General features: G+C 44.4%; 1 protein-coding gene across 1 annotated transcript; it reads left to right on the forward strand.

Moving 5' to 3' along the window:
* The first annotated feature begins 8486 nt into the window (after nt 1-8486).
* Nucleotides 8487-23088, forward strand: LOC139602790 (myosin-1B-like). The gene is made up of 40 exons (XM_071452961.1): nt 8487-8584; nt 8771-8817; nt 9844-10084; nt 10171-10314; nt 10406-10562; nt 10880-10907; nt 11006-11120; nt 11206-11298; nt 11428-11491; nt 11588-11686; nt 11780-11883; nt 11974-12112; nt 12358-12476; nt 12573-12722; nt 13420-13590; nt 13831-14137; nt 14221-14303; nt 14776-14863; nt 14957-15074; nt 15285-15408; nt 15492-15628; nt 15730-15985; nt 16913-17155; nt 17261-17437; nt 17523-17668; nt 17756-17846; nt 17934-18323; nt 18434-18560; nt 18749-18867; nt 19144-19340; nt 19610-19793; nt 19880-20045; nt 20219-20343; nt 20614-20922; nt 21074-21277; nt 21526-21651; nt 21746-21916; nt 22008-22112; nt 22245-22340; nt 22761-23088. Exons 3-40 carry the CDS (start codon nt 9881-9883, stop codon nt 22914-22916), a joined length of 5832 nt encoding a protein of 1943 aa, XP_071309062.1. The 5' UTR covers nt 8487-8584; nt 8771-8817; nt 9844-9880; the 3' UTR covers nt 22917-23088.
* Nucleotides 23089-23966: the final 878 nt, after the last annotated feature.

Here is a 23966-nt window from a genome sequence, read left to right on the forward strand (position 1 = left end):
CCTTGCATAACAGTGCAGCTTTACTTATCCCATCTCCTGTATTTCTCCACTCTGTCTTACTCCCATTACCAAGGTGGCAATAAGACTAATTTAATTTCCATACTGGGAGAGGATCAGAACAAAGGCAGGACGAGCACCTTTTCTGTGCTGGCATAGAAAAAATTTGTTTTCCTTTGTGCACCGTGCTTCTACATGGGTACAGTACTCGAGGTTCTCATTGATGGTCCCAATATCACTTGGGCAAGTGGTATTTAGAGGGAAGTTTCCCCAAGGGAAAACGTCTGTAGTCCCAAAAGCATCTGTATGTCTCTGAGTCCTTATGGAGGAGCTTAGGCAAGGACTGATGTGTGCCTTCGAACAAGGCAAGTGAAGGCCAGTAACTCTAGAGAGTGGCTTGATACTGAAGAAATTCAAAGATCATACAACCTTGTTAATAATTTCACAAATATGGTGTTAACAATAAGTCTCAAAGAAAAACAAATAATGTATTATTTGGATGAGAAGATATTGCAGTGCCTTACTTCCTCTGTGAGGCAGAATAGCCAATACTAATATGTTCCAGTTGTAAATTAAATTGAACTTAATGAACAGCTTGGTAGAAGTGTGAACAAGAGGATAAACCCCAAGCAGTGTAAAATGTAGAGCCACCAGAACAAGTGGGAACAGCTGCACTACTGTATAGTGTTTCCAGTACTGAAATGTATGAGTTTTTGTACTCAGGAATAATTAAGAGTAATGTACAAATACAAAAAGCTAAAAGAGCTGGTTTTCATCATGCAAGGTAAGTCTTCAAGTGAAAATAATACTGAGAACATTACAACTTGAAAGGAATCATAAAATCTAACAATTTACAGAGGCAAAAATTCACAGACAGTGAAGACAAATTGTATCCTACCTGCCTGACTCTTGCAGCACTGGAGTGGAATGTAGATACCAACTGTATTTCGGCTGAACAGAAAAGAAACAAAACATCTACATAAGGTGTACTGGTCTGAAGTCTTAAATGACAGGCTGTTTCCTGCAAGGCAAGAAGCAGTATTTAAAATAGGGAACCCCACTTGTAGCAGTACTGGACTCAGGCACATTGCACTGCTGCCAAGGGCAGATTCTACATGAAGATACCATTTTCCATTTTACCATTGTAAACCAGACTTGGCTCTATCACGCTACAGGAGCATTTGTGGGTCCCTCAAGGTTCCTGGCTAGGTCTACACGTCTTTTTTTAGGGGGAGTGCTTCAAGGAGCAGTGAAACTGTTGGGGAAAGGCGCTGAAGATGTTGGAAAGCAGATGATGAGAAAAAAGCAGTATTGAAGCCTTTTGCACTGCACCACAGCAGTCAGTGTTCAGGACTGGGAGGTCCTCCTCCTCCCAAATACACTGAGATTTACACCCAAGGAATCCTCCCATTTTATAACTAAATATGGATGTAGTCTTCAAGCCAGCAGTTAAATATATTTAAGGAAAAGATGACACTCTGTGTTGACTCTTGTGTCACTGTGAAAACTTCATCAGTGCCATATCTGGGCAACAAAGAAGGGAAATGACTCCTCTGCTTTTCCCTTCCCATAATATGCTCCTAAGAGAGAGGTGGTATCATTTTTCCAGACAAATCCTTACCTGCCACACCTTGAAAGAAAGCAGGAGAATTTCTTTGTTCTAACGAACAACTTTCTTTAAACAAATAAACCAACAAACCCCAAAAACGTAATTCAAAAATCGATGTGTTACAACTGTGGCGCAGTGAAAACATGAAGAACTATTTCCAGCTCCATCTGTACCTCTTTAGAGCTGCTGACAGAGTAGTAAATACCACAACAACTTTGGGGACCATATTTCAATGCCAAAACTCCCTGTTCCCTTTGGACAATATTACATGCACCTTCCAAAACAAACAAGCTGCTCTGACTGTGGAAGAATCAGGATGCACTTGAAGCACCTGAGACTCTTGGGGCTCCACTCTCACCTGTATTTGTTACTATTTTGGCCTGAGGATTTGCTACTAATGCTCAGCTGATGAAAGGTAACATTGCAGGTCCCCAAGGAGACAACACCGGGGTTCAGAATTTACACTGCACAGGTGGGAGAGAAATCACACAATTGCACTATGCTGAGCTGGCCTTGCTACCAGGCAGCCTAGAAAGCAGGGCTGGAGAGCTCTTTGCTGGAATAAGAGAGGAATATTAAAGGGATGAATAAGGAAAACCAATTTCTCCTCACTTTTGATTTGCTGCCTTGGCTGGAGGACAAGCAGTCATTTTGCATCAACACACTATTTCTGGAGTCAGGCTGCTTGTGATATAAAATGTGCTGATGCACAGGTAACTGATCTAGGAAGAAACATGGGCCCATAAGTGGTCTGAAGAAACATGGGCCCATAAGTGGCCTAAAGAAACGAGTCCCAGAGGAATTTTAAAATAGATGCAGCTGATGAGCTCCACTAGAGTTGCTGCCCCATGGGGAATATAGAGTGCTGTGACCTTCAAGAGCTTGGGCATGGACAACTGTGTCCCCTTGGCACCAAAGCATCAGCACTTTAAAGGCACTAAGACATTATATGTGAGTCTTACTTCATCATCCTTTCTTTTTCTTTTCTCAGTACAAGCTGGACTTTTTTTCTTTCTAATACTGAACTTTGAACACTGATTTTTGTCATTTCTGCTTCACCTTCCAACATCTCTGACATTTCCAGGCACTGATCTTCCTCCCATTGGCTTATCAGTCCTTCCACTCTGCTCATCTTCTCTGTAATTGAAGCTCCAGTGTGTGAGAAAAAATGTATCCCCTACATCACTCTGATATTATTTAGAACACTGCTCAGATGTCATCTTCTCATGTTTGCTGGTAGAAGGAGAATGATTAGCTAACTGTGATGCAATTTCAAGAACTGTTTATCCTGACATTCCAGGTCACAGTTTTTACCTTCCTCTGCTCAGTGAAATGACACCTTCCTCTTACCTGCAGATAATCTGCCACTGCAGTTTTTCAGGAAGCCACTTGGAGTCCCCACTGAAAAAGGATGGCATCACCTTTACAAACATGTAAATCACAACAGTCCCTACCAGGAAAAGCAACACTGATTTCCATGAAATGCAGCAAGTCACAAGCATAGGAACAACTAAGACTAGAGGAAAAGGACTTGAAAAGAGCAAAGACACCAATTCATACAAATTAACAAACAGAAAAAAACCAGCCTCACTCCCCTCTCCCTGCTCCAAAAAATCTCCACCTAAACAGCTGCCCCCAACCCCAGATTTCACCAGCAGCATTACCCAGGGCCTTATGCTCTACTTCCCTGGATTTTAGCTCTCATCTCTCATAGCCCATGCAGTGAACATCCTGAACTGCTTTCCATCCCAAAGGATGCATTCAAGTCTGTCATTACTTATGAAAATTAACAACTTTCTTCTAGATCGGTCTGTGTTTCTTACTATTTATTTTTCATTCCATGCACCAGCCTGGATTAGGGATGCCTTATAGACCTCCAAACCATGTTTCTTTGCTGGGCAACTCATCACAGCAGCCACAGTATGACACACAAACAGCCTGCAAGAAATACACTTTACTTTAGTCTGATCTGATTCTTCCTGGTTTTTATATACAAAGTATGTCCTTACCATTGCAATGGTCCAGTGCTCAGCTAGGTCTTAGTAGAAGAGTAGGGATGAGAAGTTTTGCTCCAGCAGATCAGAGCATCAGCATTTGTTTTCAGCATGTGCTAATGCTCCTGGGAGCTCTCGTTTTACCCAGAGGCAGCAGAAATGCTGCTGCAGCAGTGTGAATATTCCCTGCCAGACAGTTAATCAGGGTCCACAGGGTGCACTGATGCCTCCAGCACAGCCAGTTCATATGACAGCATGGCTGACTACAGCACTGGCAAGCTGCAGATCCCATGGTGAAGGTTTTTGAATATAATATCTGGTGAATCAGATAATTTGAAGGAGTAAATGTGAATAGCAGTATTTTTGTCTGTGTCATCTGTGAGGTTATTGGAAAGCTCAGGGAAAAAATGGAGAAGCTGGTGAATTTCTGGGACAAAAGTCCATCGGGGCCATGAGGCTCCTGCAAGTCCTTCTGACAATGTGGGGACTGTGGGGAGAAAGGTGGGGAGAACATTCTTCATCTTCCTTCAGGACACATCCACACTAAACACCTTAATCCTTCCAGCACACATCCCCTCACTTGCACATGGATGGTTCTCCCTCTGGCAAGGCAAAGCAAGGCTCAGACACTTGTAGTGAAAGCCCTCTATCAAAAACATAAGTAAACTTTTGTGATAACAAAGGCAGTTCCTTTCTGCTGCCTGCTTGTAGGTAAAGAAGCTGAAGTTTACCTATATCCCCTATTCTATCTGGAGGCTATTGTGGTTCAAATTTATGACAGAGTGACTAAATGATCCAGAATGGTGAGGCTGGGGAAGATTCTCCCACCAGTCAAGCCAGCCCTGAATGCCTCTGTGAATCATGAGACTCCAGTGTTCAGCCCACTGAAAGCTCATTCTGGAGGGGCTGCCATGGAGTGCTCCTGTGGCCATAGCAGAGACCAGACAATATTGAACATTTGGTGGGACCAGATGACAAGCTGGGGAGAAATTCTCTTCTCCTGGGACCATACCTGCTCAGTTCCCCTTCAGGAGGGATTTCCAGACCTGCCTTCATACACCATGCACACACCATGTATGGACTAGAGTAAGGACTAGGAATGACAAAGTCTGGGGAAAGAATGACTGTCCAAAGGGCTGTTACCTTCTGCAAGACCTGCTACAGGAAAAATGGAAGAAAGGCAGTTTGTCCAAAGCAGGCCAAGAGAGATTAACCTGTCATCTTCTACAGATGAGAGTGTCCAGGCAAAGAGCTGTGGCATTCCTGATCTAGCTGGATCAGAACAGCCAGGATCTGGAAAAATCCAGCAGGAAAACCTCTGTAAAGCTGGAAACCAGGCAGGCACTGAGCACTGGGAGATAGGGAAAGGAGCACTTCCCACCAGACAGCCAATCTGCCAGCTGGTGCCCTTCAGCCAGCAGGGCTGCAGGGGCCTTTGCTGCTCAAAATAATCTGGCAGTGTCTGAGACAACAAGTGAATGACAAATGTATTTGGCAAGGTCCTCTGGCTGACCTGGCTGGAAGGCACCAACCTCCCTATTTCTTTTCTGTATTAGCCACACGTGTTACTTGCTCAGTGCTGACAGGGAGGAAGTTTGATGGAAAGAAAATAAATCAAAATAAAAGGGGGAGAAACCAATCCGAATGGTGGGGTTGCGGTCAAAGTGTCCAGCTCAGTATGTCCTCAGAGAAATATTGGTAGCATCTTTGGCACAGGGGAGCCCAATTTGCTATTTGGGACATTTCCCAGACCAATTGAAGACAACAGGCTGTCATAGGGCAAACCACAGAAAAGTGTTCTTTCCTGAGTGAAAAGAAGATGTGTTTGCACACAGAGCTGACCCTCAGGTGGCAGTGCAGGTAGCAGGAGAGGTGGGAGGGCATTTGGTTCAGGGTAGGACAAGGCGTGTGCAGACCCTGCTGCCACACGGCCTCAGACACCCCTGAGGCTGAGCCACTGCCAGGACAATGCTCTGGGCTGGCCTGTAGGTCCTGGCAGGTCTGCCCCCCCTAAAAGCAAGTGGGTGGCTCACTGGTGCCCCTTGGGTGCTGGCCAGGGGCAGAGGGAGGACGAGTTCTGAAGGAAGAACATGAGGCTGGCACATTTTGGAGAGGAAAGAAGCCGTAGGAGTGGCACTGATGGCAGGCCTGAAACACCATCAGCTGCCTTTGGGCTTTTTGAGGGGCCAGCAAAGTTCCATATGAGAAAAAGGAGCAAATAGGGTGGCAGAAATGGTGGCAGCTGGGCAGACATGGTGACCCTGAAGTACATTGTCTCAGGTCTGGAGCAGAGCAAAGGTTTGCTGCATTTTGCTGCATTGGGTGAGTTGAAGCTCAAGAATGTCTTGCCCTTACAGTAGACTTGGCTGATACTGTACAGGGTATTTCTGTATCACCAGGGTCTTACCCCATGCCAGTAGAGTGTTAGCTCATGAACTCAGCATTATCTTGCCTCTTGATGAAGACTTACAGCACTTCTGTGACTTGCTCTGATTGTTGGAACCCTGGATGCTGAGACTTCTAAAGTTTCTGTGCTGAAAGGCACAGACCCACAGGAGAGCACTGCAATTGACCTGAGGCTGTGGAGAAGGCTTCCAAAATTGGTTGAGAGCACTGGGATTGCAGGTGTGTAGTTGGTTAGAAGTGTGTAATATCACAGGGTGGAAAACTCAGAGTTTGGGGTTTTAGAATATAGTAATGAATGTGAAGGAAGATGGAGGTTTTAGGGTGAAGGCAGGTTGTTCTTCTTTACCTTCTTCTTCCTTCTTCTTTGCCTTCTTCCTTCTTCTTCATGGGTTTAGGTGATGTTTTGTAATTGGGCAGAAAAGTCTGCATTTTGGTCTTCAAGGGATCAGTTATTGGGTTAAAAGGGAAAATAATCTAGGTGTCATTTCTTAATTGTATAGTTTAGTCTTAAAAGACCTTGTATCAAGAGATTGTTGGCCATCTTGTGCCTTGCTAAGAAAAGGCTGCAGAACTCATGGTTGTGAGGCTGTTTCACTGATAAGAAATTATAAACACCTGAGTCCCAACATGAACTACTGTCTCAATGAACTACTCGTGCCTTCAATCCTGACCTTGAGAAATCAACATCTGATGATCTGAACTCTCTCCCAGCCATTATTTCTAACAAGCTCTCATCTCACCTTAGAATTTATATAGAATATAAATTTATTATAAATTTCTATTATTTTGATATATAATATATATACAATTTATTATTTAATTTATATAATAAATTTATATACAATTTATATTTACCCCATTGTCATACAGCTTATATGGATCCAACATCAAGTTATGATCTCTGCTCTCATTTTAGCCTTCAGTACACACCTACTTCAGGAAAATCAGAATTTTGCTTCTAGGAAGTGATTTGTGCCATATTTATGCCAGCATACTTTACAGGCATGGTGATTATTAACATTCCACTTCCCAGGAAATATAAAAAAATGCCTACTCAGACTGCAGTTACATTTACATCCAATCGACCCAATTTTTACATGCTGTCATTTCAAGCTGGAGGCAATGTGCCACTGCCCGTGAGTCCAAATTTCTTAACATTAACTTGTTCCAATTATTTTTTTGCAAATAGAACCTCAGTGTTGAATTCTCTGAGTCTGTAATGTTTACATTTATGAGAAATTCCATTCATTTTTTGCACTAAAATAATTACTATTTTTCATCTTATCTGTAACCTTGTTGTCTGAGGATTTTTCTGTCATTGAGAGCAGGAAGCTCACTTATAGCTCTTCAACAGCAATACCTGCTCTGGTTTTTTTGTTCTTTCTTTTTTCTTTTTTTTTTTTTTTAATTTTTATTTCAGACATGCCTGTATGCCTCAGACTTGGATAAATAATGGAACTTGCTATGGGATACATTAGGTTTTGCACCAAAGTGATGTGCATATCCCTCTGGTGCACAACTACTTGATGCCAGGCAAAGGACAAATTCATAGTATAAAAATTAGGTTTAGGCGTAAAATACATCAAGACATTGTTGCTGACTCAGAAAATCTTTACGGAACACTTCAGAGAGGCTGTGGAAGCATTCTCAGCAGGATCATTACATGCATGTTACATTTACATATTCTCACTGGGAACCCTCTCTTGGCAAGTGTCAGAGGAAGGAGCTATGAAGATCTGGATACAGATATTGTTATTTATTAAAGAAACTCCCCTGTCCAAGACGAGTTGGACCAGGTTCTGTCGTTCTGCAATCTTCTTCTCATCAAGAGCCTGTCTTCAGGATGCCTGAATCCCCTTTCCTCCATGGAGAATATCAGCACTGCAGTGCTTTGCCCAAGCTGCATTTCTGGGCAGAACAGACTGTTCCCATAGACATCCTTCATTCTGCCCTGTCTCGTTCAGCTTGGCTGTGTTTTGCTTCCGGCACCAATAGAATCCAGCCCTGCAGAGATTTATGGATACAGAATAATATGAATAAAGAGTAATATGTAATAATCTGACTAAGGTAAGCCATGCAGACAACAGTGAAATCCACGTATCATGTCCAAGATCCGTAAGTAGAGAGCTCTGTGAAAGGACAACTGTCATCAGAGATATGATGTCCTCAGAATAAGTTGAAGTATGCATTCAAATGTCACTATGCTCGCCCAGGGAATGGTTTTCCCTTGCTCCCTTAGCTCAGACTCATGGAGCATCCATGGCCTTACAGTTATTAGTGCTTACCTTCATTCCTCTAGTCATCATTAGCTGTATTTCCCCCCTTAGGAATTTCCTCGTATTATTTATAGGCGATTTATTCACATAGCTAGGAAGACACAAAAATTTTCTAATTATATCTAGTAACATCACTTTCCAGTTTTCAGTACATTCGGTTTGCCAGACAATGCTTTGCCAAAAACAAGGTTTGCCAGAAATGCTTTGCCCAAAGACAGAGGATGCATCTGCAGCATGCGCTGACCGGACCTTATAAAAGAGTCCTTGGATCTGGGCTGCTCTGTCTGCAGAGGAAATTCATGGTAAGTGCACGTCTGTGGTGGGCAGAAAGGGACATTCCCTCTCCAGCCCTGCTGTCCTGATGTATGTCCATGTACCTGGAAGGATTTGATATTTGTATCATAAAGCATGTTGGTATTTTCACTTTGTGACCTGTCTGTGGAATTGTGTGCAGCAATAATGAGAGATCTCATGGTTCTGCTTTACAGCACTGATCACCTCCCAGACTGCAAGGCATCTTCTCATAGCATAAGAGGTAAGAGCCACATTTGCTTGCATTTAAGGGACAGAGAAAGGTGGAAGATTTCTGTAGAACAGATTTCTTCATGATGACAAATCACTGTAAAATTCTGTAGGCAATTGCTGTATGTGTTCCTGGCCAGTGCTCTGCTATAACTAATAAAGCATGCTGATGGTTGGGCAGGCTGCTCACAGCTAGCAAATTTTCATAAGTGGCTGTGCTAGAACACACAGCCACTGTGTAATGCCAGGAAATGCTTCTTGGGGATTCCTTATGTTTAATTATGGAACACTGAGGTAAATGATCTATTCTGGCATGAAGTCCAGACAGACAGACAGAGGTAGCCAACAGAACAGAATGTTGCAGTCTTACAGACTTGAAATTGTAATTATTGCTGCATATGAAACTGGCCAATAAATGTTATGAAAATGCTTTCCAAATGATACTCCAGGATTATAATCTGCATGTACACCTCCTACTAGTAAACCTGATAAAAATGCAAAAATAGCTATCGAACTAACCAAACAAGGAATCCAGTGGAGATCTTTCAAAATAAGTAGGAAAAAATGATGTATGAGAAGAGGCTGCAATGGTGAGATTTGTCTACCCTGGGATGAAATTAAAAAGTGGTTATCTTATTGTTATCTTTAACAAAAAGAAGATGCTTATATCATAGAAAGAGGCAGACTTCTCAGATGGGCAGAGTGAAAGGCTGAGGGATAAAAAACACAGGTTTCAGCCACAGAAATTTCGATTAGGCAATAAAGAGGGGAAATAAATAAACATCAGGGGCATCAGACATTAAACTGGGATGCAAAAGCACTAAGAAATATCTGTTCTTTGACATAATAAAAACTTCTTGGAAAAAGCTGTGGGAACCTGCTTCCAATATTTGCCCTGGTTGCACAGGAAGTTGAAGCAAAGAACTACTCAAGATTCTTCCCAAATCACACTTTCTATTATGCTCTTAGGGTCTATCAATCAAGTGTGTGACAAGGAAAAATATAGACTCATTTGGGCAAAATATCTGCTCCTCCACAGTGTTCTCTGCGGACCAGCCCCTCCATAAAGTGCAGCCATGTCTTCGGACGCTGAGATGGCCATCTTTGGGGAGGCGGCTCCTTACCTCCGAAAGTCAGAGAAGGAGAGAATTGCAGCCCAGAACAAACCTTTTGATGCCAAGACATCAGTCTTCGTGGTACATGCAAAGGAATCCTTTGTGAAAGGGACAATCACGGGCAGGGAATCAGGCAAAGTCACTGTCAAGACTGAAGGGGGAGAGGTGAGTCAAAAACAAGGCCGAAGGAAAACATTATCTGAACACTGAGCTTTTCAGAGACACATGGGGATCTTTTGTTTCCTTGACAGACCCTGACTGTGAAAGAAGATCAAATCTTCTCGATGAACCCTCCCAAGTATGACAAAATCGAGGACATGGCCATGATGACCCACCTGCACGAACCCGCTGTGCTGTACAACCTCAAAGAGCGTTACGCAGCCTGGATGATCTACGTAAGTGGCAGCAGCAGCTTCCTCTGGGCAGCCTCAGCAGCTGCTGGGCCAGCCTCAGGGGAAGCCAAGGTGCTGTGTCCCTTCCTTGCAGACCTACTCGGGTCTCTTCTGCGTCACCGTCAACCCCTACAAGTGGCTGCCGGTGTACAACCCCGAGGTGGTGTTGGCCTACCGAGGCAAGAAGCGCCAGGAGGCCCCTCCACACATCTTCTCCATCTCTGACAACGCCTATCAGTTCATGCTGACTGGTGAGTGGCTCTGTCTAGTCCTTAGGGACATTGGATCATTAAATTCTCTGAAGGGATTCTCTGTCTTAGCAAAGTGAAGAGACTTTTTCAAATCTTTCTTGGATCTGACATACACATCTGTTGGAGTTTACTATCTTCATAGCATTGTTTCTACTATTTTAAATGAAAGATATCTCTGCACTCAGTGATGTGCTTTGGAGGTTTGCTTCTTTAAGTGAAGCTGACATCAGGCAAAACATTAGACTTACCTGATTATGTTTCATTCTTTCTCTGTTGGTTATTGAATTTTGAGCACTGTGTTTCTGCCTTGTTCACAGATCGTGAGAACCAGTCCATCCTGATCACGTAGGTACCCCCCCTGCGTGGGTCCCTGCGGGGCTGCCTGGTGCCAGGGCACCTCCTGCCTGACCACGCACCCTCTGCTTCTCTCTTGGCTTTGGCAGCGGAGAATCCGGGGCCGGGAAGACTGTGAACACAAAGCGTGTCATCCAGTACTTTGCAACAATTGCAGCCAGTGGGGACAAGAAGAAGGAGGAGAAGTCATCAGGCAAAATGCAGGTGAGTCAGGAAGGACAGACTGAATGCTTGGCATGTCATTGCCCTGCCAACCAAACACAGTCACTGAATAATGATGTCCCTGCAGGGAACGCTTGAGGATCAAATCATCAGCGCCAACCCACTGCTGGAGGCCTTTGGAAACGCCAAGACCGTGAGGAACGACAACTCCTCACGCTTTGTGAGTTCTTGCTTTGCATAAGATCTCCCCCCCTCATGGCAACACACTTGATGCCTGAGCAGTTCTTCATGCAAAGGAGATGTCAGCAGAACACATCCAGGCTGACCTGCTGCTGCTTCTGCTTCACAGGGCAAATTCATCAGAATCCACTTTGGTGCCACAGGCAAACTGGCTTCTGCTGACATTGAAACTTGTAAGAGATTCTCCTGGAATTCTGTCATCCCTTCCCAAATTCCCATCTCCATGGACATTCCCACAAGTGTCTAACTCTTTCTACCTCCCTGGGCAGATCTGCTGGAGAAGTCCAGAGTCACTTTCCAGCTCAAGGCGGAAAGGAGCTACCACATCTTTTATCAGATCATGTCCAACAAGAAGCCAGAGCTAATTGGTATGAAGTATTATGAATTTTTTGATAAAATCTGAATGTGCTAAATATTTATGATCATTCTCACACCCAGATACATCCTATTCCTCTTTACAGACATGCTCCTCATCACCACCAACCCATATGACTACCAGTTTGTGAGTCAAGGCGAGGTCACTGTCCCCAGCATTAACGACCAGGAGGAGCTGATGGCTACGGATGTAAGTGTCGCAGAGCATATTGGTGTGGTGAAATTTCCTTGTAATGGCCTGGAGATTTATTTGAGTGATTCTGTGCCATTCTGTGCCCAGAGTGCCATTGAAATCCTGGGCTTCACTGCTGATGAGAGAACAGCCATCTACAAGCTGACAGGGGCTGTCATGCACTATGGGAACCTGAAGTTCAAGCAAAAACAACGAGAGGAGCAGGCAGAGCCTGATGGCACCGAAGGTATTGAAGCCTTGTAGAACTCCTAATAACAGATATGGATAGGTAGAAGTTGGCAATCATGTATTTTCCTTCTGTTTACTATCACAAATGCATAAATCTCAGCTTCCAGACTATTCATGCTTCTAAACTTCCCTTCAAGATATCACAAAATTTCAGTGCTGAGACCAACGGCTACATCTTAGAGGATATCCACTTTCAATTATCACTTCTCCCCTGTTTCTTCCTCCCTCTCTCTTCGTGATCAGTTGCTGACAAGGCTGCCTACCTGATGGGTCTGAACTCAGCAGACCTGCTCAAGGCCCTCTGCTACCCCCGAGTCAAGGTGGGGAATGAATACGTGACCAAGGGCCAAACTGTGCAGCAGGTAACAACAACCACTTGGTGACTGGGAACCTCTGACTTGATTTACTCTCTCCCTTTGGGCACTATTTTCCTTCTGCTGCATTCTCCTTTGGTTTAGGTATACAATTCAGTGGGTGCCCTGGCAAAGGCTGTCTATGAGAAGATGTTCCTGTGGATGGTTGTTCGCATCAACGAACAGCTGGACACGAAGCAGCCCAGGCAGTACTTCATTGGTGTGCTGGACATTGCTGGCTTTGAGATCTTTGATGTAAGGATTTCAGGTTTGAGGGCTGCTCTTGAAGGGAAAGATTGTTATATCAGAGTCATATTCCTCTGAATGTTTAACATGCTAGTCATTTGTGATTTTATGTAGGAAAAAACCCAGTCATTTTCTTTTCTAGCAGAAAACAAAGTCCTCAAAAACTCCATCAGTACAAGCAAAGAGTCACGTTGTTTGTGCAGAAGCAACAAATAGAATTTTTTGCATTGTAATATTACAGCTGTTTGGGCTTAATGTTAAGGATTAAATAACCCAAAATAATTCCAATAAATTTATAAAAGAGCTTCTGGAGCAGAGCTAGGAGATGCATTGGCAAATATATAAGGAGGTAAAGATGTTCAAAATGTTTAAAGAACCAAGAAACCAAAAGTTATTTTTTTAATCAGAGATATCAAGGGCTTTCAGTTGCCGACAAGAGCAAGCACTCATCTTGTTTGCTGAATAAAAAAATGCCAAAGTGTTTTATTAATCTTAGGATATTCAATAAAAAATCTGCTCCAAAAAAATTCCCTCATTTTCATTAAGTAGGTATTTCTTTCTGGAGCTGCATATAGGTTCTTCTGTTATGGTGTGGTCCTGATAATACAGTTATGATTTATCTGGAGAGATTTATACAGGGTGAAAAATGATGAAGAATATTGCGCATTGATGAGGGTTGCTTGTTGGGATTTTTTCCTCTGAGCAGTTCAACAGCCTGGAGCAGCTGTGCATCAACTTCACCAATGAGAAACTGCAACAGTTCTTCAACCACCACATGTTCGTGCTGGAGCAGGAGGAGTACAAGAAGGAGGGCATTGAATGGACATTCATTGACTTTGGCATGGACCTGGCTGCCTGCATTGAGCTCATTGAGAAGGTATTTCTGTAATTCACAGTGTGAGGAATTTTCAGAAATGCATTCATTTTATGTATTTTTTAAATGCAGCTTGAAATGGTAAATATGATACTGCAGATAGATCAGTTTGTATTATTTTAGATTTATTGAACAGAGCAATCCCTGAGAGCAGTAATATTGTTCCACTCAGGAAGTTATTTCATCTCTGAGTCTTTCTACCTTTTCACCTTGTCCTCCCTCCTTCCTTGTAATTTCTCCCAGCCCATGGGCATTTTCTCCATCCTGGAAGAGGAGTGCATGTTCCCCAAGGCAACTGACACCTCTTTCAAGAACAAGCTCTATGACCAGCACCTGGGCAAGTCCAACAATTTCCAGAAGCCCAAGCCAGGCAAAGGAAAGGTTGAGGCCCACTTCTCTCTGGTGCACTATGCTGGCACAGTGGACTACAACATCAATGGGTGGCTGGAGAAGAACAAGGACCCTCTGAATGAAACTGTCATTGGGTTGTACCAGAAATCATCTGTGAAGACCCTGGCTTTACTCTTTGCCTCTGCTGGAGGAGAGGCAGGTCAGTTCTCTGCAATTCATCTCTTTGATGCATGGTGGTTGGTCCCCAAAGCAACAGATGTCTCATTATCTTTACTTTATCAGAGGCTAGTGGTGGTGGTGGTGGTGGCAAGAAGGGAGGCAAGAAGAAGGGTTCTTCTTTCCAGACCGTCTCAGCTCTTTTCCGGGTATGTAAACACCTTTTCTTTTCATATATGCAGAGAATTATTCTGTATTTTTAGCTGGCTCAGACAAGGAAAAAAAAGCAAAAAACCCTCCAACAATCAACCAACCAACCAACCAACCAACCAACGAAAAAATATTTTAATAATAACTTGTCTTTAGACTGCTATTGGAAAAAAAATCCTATGGAATGAAAAATAGCACTGTAAAACCCTAAACTTACACTTAATATAAACATAAAATTGTTTCATAAAACTTGTGCACTTTTTAGCCTTCATTAGTTTGAGGGTAAGTTTTTTTTTATCCTACAAGGTGAGGTTTAATGCTGGGAATCAGAAGGAACAGAGCAGTTTGCTGAGGCCTGCTCAGCTGACAATTTTCAGCCCGTTGATCTATCTTTCATGTTAAATTCAAGGAATGCAATGGGTTATTTTTTCCATGTTTCTTGTAAACCCACACTAAATCATGATCCCACAGGAAAATCTGAACAAGCTGATGACCAATCTGCGGAGCACTCACCCCCACTTTGTGCGCTGCATCATCCCCAATGAGACTAAAACACCTGGTAAGAACCACAAGCTGAAAGATCCTTGCTCTCCTACATCCATTCCCCTCTGCACTGCAATCTGTGCCCCTCATTTGTGCTCTGCATTGCCAGGTGCCATGGAGCACGAGCTGGTGCTGCACCAGCTGCGCTGTAACGGCGTGCTGGAAGGGATCAGGATCTGCAGGAAAGGGTTCCCCAGCAGAGTCCTCTATGCTGACTTCAAACAGAGGTAAGAGCTAGGAAATGAAGAGATAAGTCAGGTGTCCTCACCAATGTCTCTCCATCACACAACTGAGCTTTGCCAGGGTCTTTAAGTATGGAGAGATGAAATTCCAACTTCCTCAGCCTGGTTCTGCTGCAAACACTGCTCTTGCTTTCAGTGAAGAGAACTTTCTTATGACTGAACATTGTCTTCCTCCTGTTTCCTCCAATTCCACAGATACAAGGTGCTTAATGCCAGTGCCATCCCTGAGGGACAGTTCATCGATAGCAAGAAGGCTTCTGAGAAGCTTCTTAGTTCAATCGATGTGGATCACACCCAGTACAAATTTGGACACACCAAGGTACAAAACCCCCCATTCACTGCCTGCCTGGGCTTTGCTCTCTCTACCTGACAGTGATGAGCTGCAATGTTCCCTCTCTCAAGGTGTTCTTCAAAGCTGGGCTGATAGGGATCCTGGAGGAGATGAGGGATGAGAAGCTGGCACAGCTCATCACCCGCACCCAGGCCATGTGTAGGGGCTACCTGGCGAGGGTGGAGTACCAGAGAAGGGTAGAGTGCAGGTACACCTTCCTCTTCTTCAGTTAAAGTCATTTTGCTCATGGAAAAGTGTTGACACTTGTCAGACTGAGAATATTCATTGTACATTTTAATTATGCCTCAGGGAGTCCATCTTCTGTATTCAGTTCAACATTCGCTCATTCATGAATGTCAAACACTGGTCATGGATGAAGCTGTTCTTCAAGATCAAGCCCTTGCTGAAGAGTGCAGAGTCTGAGAAGGAAATGGCCAACATGAAGGAAGAATTTGAGAAAACCAAGGAGGAGCTTGCAAAATCTGAGGCAAAGCGGAAGGAGATTGAAGAGAAAATGGCATCTCTAATGAAGGAGAAAAATGACCTGCAGCTCCAAGTGCAATCTGTAAGTATCGTTAGTGTGTTTGTTCAAGGTATCCTCACAGCACATAACTCTCCTGTTACACATTGTCTGAGAAAATATTTTGCTATGAATAATGCAAAGTAGAATTCAGACCACTGAATTTCACCATTACAATAGGAGGTTCTAGCTTGGGAATGATTTTGAAGCATGTATGCACATTGGTCTTTTTCTCCAGGCTCACAATATAACATCCAGTGTAGTCACTGGAGGTTGAGAATTTAGTTAGCAGCGTCTGTGGAGCAATTAATTTGACAACTTTCTCTGGTTTCAGTCAGTTGCCCAAAGACCTCTATGCCATTTTTTATGATATGTGTTATGTCACTTGTCTTTCTGCAATCATTTTCCAGGAGGACACAAAAAGCCTCTTCATTCTTTCCTAACCCAATGTGTACCTCCTAAGTCCATTGGGAGATCAAGGCATTGGTCAATATTTAAACATTACCTTCTGTATTTAAATGTTTGCTATACAGATTCAAAATAAACTCAGGTTCAAATTGAAACCTCTGATTGCACCTAGACTATATATCAACTTATCTTACTCAAAGAAAATTATTTCAAAGTCAGTCTTGCCAAGAAAAGCTTATAAAAAATAAAGAAAAAAGTCCCTACACATTTATATACAGTACTTGACTTCCAGTGAAAGTAATCTAAACTCTTGAAAATAAAAGTACCACTGGATATTTTCATCTTATGCCTAAGAAAAATAGGAGGGAATAAGTGATGAGAGCAAAACAATGAGACAGAATAAAAACCTACTCTGATTTAAAAGAGTCTGTGAAAAAAAAACTCCCTAGAAAAAAACAAAAAAGAATAATTCCATGTTTCTTTTCCTCAGTGAGAAATACCATTTCTCTATTCACCTTTTGCAAACAGTTGTGATTATTAAACAAATGAATGTTTCTCTACTAGGAAGCAGATGCTTTGGCAGATGCAGAGGAAAGGTGTGACCAGCTCATCAAAACCAAAATCCAGCTGGAAGCCAAAATTAAGGAAGTGACTGAAAGGGCAGAGGAGGAAGAGGAAATTAATGCTGAGTTGACAGCCAAGAAGAGGAAACTGGAGGATGAATGTTCAGAGCTGAAGAAAGATATTGATGACCTTGAGCTAACACTGGCCAAGGTGGAGAAGGAAAAACATGCCACTGAAAACAAGGTATGAGGTAGAACCTGTCACTCACACTCTAGAAAAGAGCCCTGTGCTATTACAGGACTTCTATAGCTGCTTCCTTTATTTATATTTGGTCCCTTCTTCTCAAAGGTGAAAAACCTGACTGAGGAGATGGCAGCTCTGGACGAGACCATTGCCAAGCTGACAAAAGAGAAGAAAGCCCTCCAAGAGGCCCATCAGCAGACCCTGGATGACCTGCAGGCAGAGGAAGACAAAGTCAATACTCTGACCAAGGCCAAGATCAAGCTGGAACAGCAAGTGGATGATGTAAGCACACAGACATAGAGCAGGAACAGGACAGGTATGGAGTCCAACGTGGCTGGCAGAGCCCTGATGGTCTTGTTGTGTTTAGCTGGAAGGGTCCCTGGAGCAAGAGAAGAAACTGCGCATGGACCTGGAGAGAGCAAAGAGGAAACTGGAAGGAGACCTGAAGCTGGCCCAGGACAGTATCATGGATTTGGAGAATGATAAGCAGCAGCTGGATGAAAAACTGAAGAAGTAAGTGTGGTTCTGGGGCACCTGAGTGCTGGGCTGCAGCACTTATCTTGTTTCTTGGAGCTCTAACATGGTTCACTTGTCCCAAAGGAAAGATTTTGAAATCAGCCAGATCCAGAGTAAAACCGAGGATGAACAGGCCCTGGGCATGCAATTTCAGAAGAAGATCAAGGAGCTGCAGGCAAGTCTCTGTTCCTTGCCCTGCCTTGCTCAGCTCAGCTCAGGCAGGAGGAGGGCACAGCTGTGAAGGGTCCCTGCTGTTCTGCAGGCCCGCATTGAGGAGCTGGAGGAGGAAATTGAGGCAGAGCGAACCTCTCGCGCTAAAGCAGAGAAGCATCGCGCTGACCTGTCCAGGGAGCTGGAGGAGATCAGCGAGCGCCTGGAAGAAGCAGGAGGGGCCACAGCAGCTCAGATTGATATGAACAAGAAGCGTGAGGCAGAGTTCCAGAAGATGCGCCGTGACCTGGAAGAGGCCACGCTGCAGCACGAAGCCACGGCTTCTGCCCTGCGCAAGAAGCACGCGGACAGCACAGCTGAGCTGGGCGAGCAGATCGACAACCTGCAACGCGTGAAGCAGAAGCTGGAGAAGGAGAAGAGTGAGCTGAAGATGGAGATTGATGACTTGGCCAGCAACATGGAGTCTGTCTCCAAAGCCAAGGTACACAATTATAGGTTCATTGACCCTGTAGAACACAAGACAATCCTTCCTCCTTGCCTTCTTTAATGGATGGGTGGTTAAATCATCCCTTTCCACCTGCATAAACACAGACTAACCTGGAGAAGATGTGCCGCACTCTGGAAGATCAGCTGAGTGAGATTAAGTCCAAGGAAGAAGAGCATCAGCGCGTGATCAATGACCTCAATGCTCAAAGAGCTCGTCTGCAGACAGAGTCAGGTGAGACACCCTCATCTACATGTGCAGGTCAATAATGTCTCAGGGTTATTAATTATTTATTAATATATTAATATATTAATTATATAATTTCAGCATGGATTAAAAACTATCTGGTTTTCGATCTCCAAATGTTTTTAGCATTAACATGAATGGCTTTAAAACTGTTGTGTATCTGCAAATTTTCTCAGGTGAATATTCATGTCAGGTGGAAGAGAAGGATGCTTTGGTTTCTCAGCTGTCAAGAGGCAAACAGGCTTTCACCCAGCAGATTGAGGAACTCAAGAGGCATCTGGAGGAAGAGATAAAGGTGATTCCTTCTCTCAGAGGTGCTCCAAACACTTATGTGACTACTGTACTATATGACGAGACAGGGAAAAAAATCTCATGTAATTTGGTGCAAGGCATCTCATGCAAACTTTTACCTCCAGGTTATCCACTATTCCTTTTATTCAGTCCCAACTTGTTTCCTCATTGATTGCATAGTTGTCTATTTGCATAGAATCATGATCCAGTGTCCCATTAATATTCAGTCAGATTTCCTGGGATCTTTAGGCTCCATGATGCAATACCCTTGTTGCTGCAGGCCAAGAGTTCCCTGGCCCACGCCCTTCAGTCCGCTCGCCACGACTGTGACTTGCTCCGGGAACAATATGAGGAGGAGCAGGAGGCCAAGGGGGAGCTGCAGCGAGCCCTGTCCAAGGCCAACAGTGAAGTGGCCCAGTGGAGAACCAAATACGAGACGGACGCGATTCAGCGCACAGAGGAGCTGGAGGAGGCCAAGTACGTGGGGAAAGTGAGGAAGACTAGCAGAGATTAAGACCAGAAATGCCTGGAGACCACTGTGACATTATTGGGAAGACATCAGTGTTCTGCTTGGGGTTGGGGCAAAAGGAGAATAGCAAATAAATTCTATACTGCATGTGGTGTGGAGAAAAAATCACAGACAAACCTGTAGAAGACAGGGACTGGCAGAGAGACGGGGAAAAGCTCATCAACCACATGCCCCAACTTTCCCTTTTCTCTTAAACCATGAGATATGTTTAACACAGGAAGAAGCTGGCCCAGCGCCTGCAGGATGCAGAGGAACATGTTGAGGCTGTCAATGCCAAATGTGCCTCCCTGGAAAAGACAAAGCAGAGGCTGCAGAATGAAGTGGAGGACCTGATGATTGAAGTGGAGAGATCCAATGCTGCCTGTGCTGCTCTGGATAAGAAGCAGAAGAGCTTTGACAAGGTCTTTTGGCCTCCAGCACCAGCACTCCTGGCCAGAGCAGGGCCCCGTGATGGCCACAGCCCTACTCACCCCCCGTTTCTCTTCAGATCCTGGCAGAATGGAAGCAGAAGTATGAGGAAACGCAGGCTGAGCTGGAGGCCTCGCAGAAGGAGTCGCGCTCTCTGAGCACGGAGCTGTTCAAGATGAAGAATGCCTATGAGGAGTCCCTGGACCACCTGGAAAAAATGAAGCGGGAGAACAAGAACTTGCAGCGTAAGTCCCTGGCCCTCTGCTCCTCCCTGGCCTTTCTCACAAGCTTGTCTACCTGCCACACTTAACAGCTCTGGGCCTGCTGGGATAAGATCTTGCCCGGCACCTTGATGCACCAGAGCCTTTCTCCATTCAGCTCTCTGCCTGACCATGGCGCTTTTCTCCCTTCCTTTCAGAGGAGATTTCCGACCTCACGGAGCAGATTGCGGAGGGAGGAAAGGCAATTCATGAGCTGGAGAAAGTGAAGAAGCAGATTGAGCAGGAGAAATCTGAACTGCAAGCCTCCCTGGAGGAAGCTGAGGTAAAGCCTTCTGTCGTTACCTGATTAGTTGCAACACAGCTCGGCAACTTCAGGTAACATTGAAATAATTCTATGCTCTGAGAATAGAACAGAGGCATAGGAAGCAGCTTTTCTTCACACCAGTAAAATCTTTGAAAACCACAGGTATGCTTTTTATTTTTTCTTTCAATCACAGACCTGTGATATACATTATTCTTTGCGAAAACAATTCATGCAAAGTTGTTGATGTTGCTATTTTGTATAGTTAACTGGATTTTATACTTTTTTGAGGCCTCCCTGGAACATGAGGAGGGGAAGATCCTGCGCCTGCAGCTTGAGCTCAACCAAGTGAAGGCTGAGATTGACAGGAAGGTAGCAGAGAAAGATGAGGAGATTGATCAGATGAAGAGAAACCACCTCAGAATTGTGGAGTCCATGCAGAGCACCCTGGATGCTGAGATCAGGAGCAGGAATGAAGCCCTGAGGCTGAAGAAGAAGATGGAGGGAGACCTGAATGAAATGGAGATCCAGCTGAGCCATGCCAATCGCTTGGCTGCAGAAGCACAGAAGAACCTGAGGAACACCCAGGCTGTGCTCAAGGTATGGCAATACAGACCAGGTGCTCATGGGTTCTTTTCACAGATGCAAATATTTCTCTTCTACTGTTCTATCTTTTCCATATTAATATGGAAATGGAAAAAAAGAAAATAGGAAGGATATGCCTCCCAATCTCTCTTTTCTCTCTTTCCAGGACACCCAGATACACTTGGATGATGCTCTCAGGACACAGGATGACCTGAAGGAGCAGGTGGCCATGGTGGAGCGCAGAGCAAACCTGCTGCAGGCTGAAATTGAGGAGCTCCGGGCAGCCCTGGAGCAGACGGAGCGGTCGAGGAAATTGGCTGAGCAGGAGCTTCTGGATGCAAGTGAGAGAGTTCAGCTCCTCCACACTCAGGTAAATTCTAGAATTGAACACATATAACACCTACAGTATTTAGAGAATTTAAGGTAACAATAGGTCTGTTTTCCTTTTTTAATTGAAATACAACATATTGTCTTTGGCAGTCTACCATTGCCATTTATCAGTTATTTGTATTCTTCATAAGAAACTGTAACAAAACCATAATTAAAACCAGGTAATTTGATTTTTCTAAGAATCGTGTCAAGCACCTGAAAAAAAAAAAAGGTTTTTCCCTTCAACAGAACACCAGCCTGATCAATACCAAGAAGAAGCTGGAAACAGACATTTCCCAGATCCAGGGTGAAATGGAGGATTCCATCCAGGAAGCCCGCAATGCTGAGGAGAAGGCCAAGAAGGCCATCACAGATGTGAGTTGGAAATTCCTGGCATTGCTGCTGATGTATGTACTCTCCCCAGAATATCTCCAGTCCCAAAATGGCTTTGACCCTTTGTTCTGATCAGGCGGCCATGATGGCAGAAGAGCTGAAGAAGGAGCAGGACACCAGTGCCCACCTGGAGAGGATGAAGAAGAACCTGGACCAGACAGTGAAGGACCTGCAGCACCGTCTGGAAGAGGCCGAGCAGCTGGCACTGAAGGGAGGGAAGAAGCAGATCCAGAAGCTGGAGGCCAGGGTGTGTAGGGCTGGGGCTGTGCCTGAGTGAGCGTGTCCCTCCTTGGAGAGACATTGCCAGGGCAGCTGCAGGGCTGGGCTTGTCCTTGCAGGTGCGGGAGCTGGAAGGGGAGGTTGATGCTGAGCAGAAGCGCAGCGCTGAAGCCGTGAAGGGTGTGCGCAAGTACGAGCGCAGGGTGAAGGAACTCACCTACCAGGTAAGGCATCCTTGGGCTGATGCACCCTTATTCCACCAATCAAAAGAGATCCTCATGGGTGGCAAGGATAAATGCTATATTGTGGTGTGCAGAAAGCAATAATTCACTCTTTCCACTCTGCCAACACTCTAGTCTGAGGAGGACAGGAAGAATATTCTTAGGCTGCAGGATCTGGTGGACAAGCTGCAAATGAAAGTGAAATCCTACAAGAGACAAGCTGAGGAAGCTGTGAGTATTGCTCAGGGAAATAAAAAGCATTGCTTCCTCTGAGTGTCACACAGGTGTCCAGGAGAGGAATGTCAGAAGTTTTGAAAATGTCAAAAATCATCTGGTGAGGAGGGGAACTGTGTCATCAAGATATACTCCCCCAGCACATGAACACTAAACAAGTGGGAGAATAAGTACAGAAATGACAAATTGAAATTATGAAATAGCTCCTCACATGGAGTAAGGACACCAGGATACCATCCTGATGAAGCTTGTCCCAGTAGGGTCCTGAAAAGGGGAGGATGAGGAGCTCTGTGTGAGGCTGATGTGTGAGCAGTGACGGGAGGGTGGTGGAGATTTGCAGCCCCACAAGGCTGACTTGCAGCAGGAGTGAAAGCCCTGCTCTGTGTTCCTGAGCCCGGATTTCCTCTGCTGTCACAGGAGGAGCTGTCCAATGTCAACCTGTCCAAGTTCCGCAAGATCCAGCACGAGCTGGAGGAGGCCGAGGAGCGGGCTGACATTGCAGAGTCACAGGTCAACAAGCTCCGAGTGAAGAGCCGTGAGTTTCACAGCAAGAAAATAGCAGAGGAAGAGTGAGAATTGCAGGAGGCAGCAAAGTGACACAAGGGCTGCACAAAATGTGAGCCCCTTGTCACTTCTTTCTGCAACAAGGCTTTATATATTAGTCAATGTCTAAAGACAAAGACCGTAGATTCCTTTGCATGAAAAGCAGTAGCTACATTTTAGTTCTGCAGTTATTTGGGTGTTGACTGTGTTCTAACAATTAATAGTCAGGAGTAAACTCCTGAGTTTTCTGGAGTAAGATTCAGAAACTCCAGTATTCCAACTACAGTAAGAGTAATTGGCATGAAAGCAAACAAAAAGTTTTAATCTTTACTGCAGTGTTTCCTAGAAATGGAATTGTGATTTAAAGTTAGAATAAATAAATATTAAATAAATAGTGCTTTTTAGGATGAGAAATTTTAAGCCTGTGTTTTACAAATTTACAAGCATACATATCAAAAAGAAACTGCTTTTATTTTTGAACACTGGAACTGAGAGCAACTCTGTTAACACGGCACCATAAAGAAATCTCCAAGTCTTGCACCATGAGAATACAGAGAAGCTCTTAACATGGTGTTTCCACTCTGCCAAACAGTGCTTCCTTTCTTCCTTTTGCAGCAGTGCATGAGCTGTGTTGTATAAGGAAACTGGAAACTGGATGGGAAAAAGTAGCTGCTAGACCCTGTTTTTTGTTTATTCATCCCACATGGGGTAACACTGCAGAATATAATGCATGAGCAGGACAAAAATGAGGAAAAGCTGACCATGAGGAAGAGCAAGGCAGCAAGGATGTTTCTCATTCCCAGCCATTCTCATTCAGTGCCCAGTGCAGGCTGAGCAGGTGGTGAGTCTGGAGAGCACAGGTACCTCCAACCCTGAAGCAAAGAGATCAGTGCCCACTGGGACATCACACTGCCAGTGAGATTGGAGCCTCCTTTGTCTGGAATAGGTGTTTAGAGGCAACCTGCACAGCAAGAGGCAGCTGAACACACCATTCAGCAGACCCTGGCACATCAGGAAGCTGCCGAGGGAAGATTCTATAAGCAGATGTGGGGAACAGTAAATGAGACTTGGCTTTGACTA

This window comes from Agelaius tricolor, unplaced genomic scaffold (genome assembly GCF_023055355.1).
Source record: "Agelaius tricolor isolate 1412-34295 unplaced genomic scaffold, bAgeTri1.0.p SCAF_35, whole genome shotgun sequence".
NCBI lineage: Eukaryota > Metazoa > Chordata > Aves > Passeriformes > Icteridae > Agelaius > Agelaius tricolor.

What these genes read in the sequence shown, in the direction of transcription:
- LOC139602790 (XM_071452961.1), top strand. Translation starts at nt 9,881, where the DNA reads ATGTCTTCGGACGCTGAGATGGCCATCTTTGGGGAGGCGGCTCCTTAC. An exon ending in ACAAATTTGGACACACCAAG is followed by an intron (nt 15,409 to 15,491) that starts GTACAAAACCCC and finishes CCCTCTCTCAAG; the next exon opens with GTGTTCTTCAAAGCTGGGCT. An exon ending in TGAAGGAACTCACCTACCAG is followed by an intron (nt 22,113 to 22,244) that starts GTAAGGCATCCT and finishes CCAACACTCTAG; the next exon opens with TCTGAGGAGGACAGGAAGAA.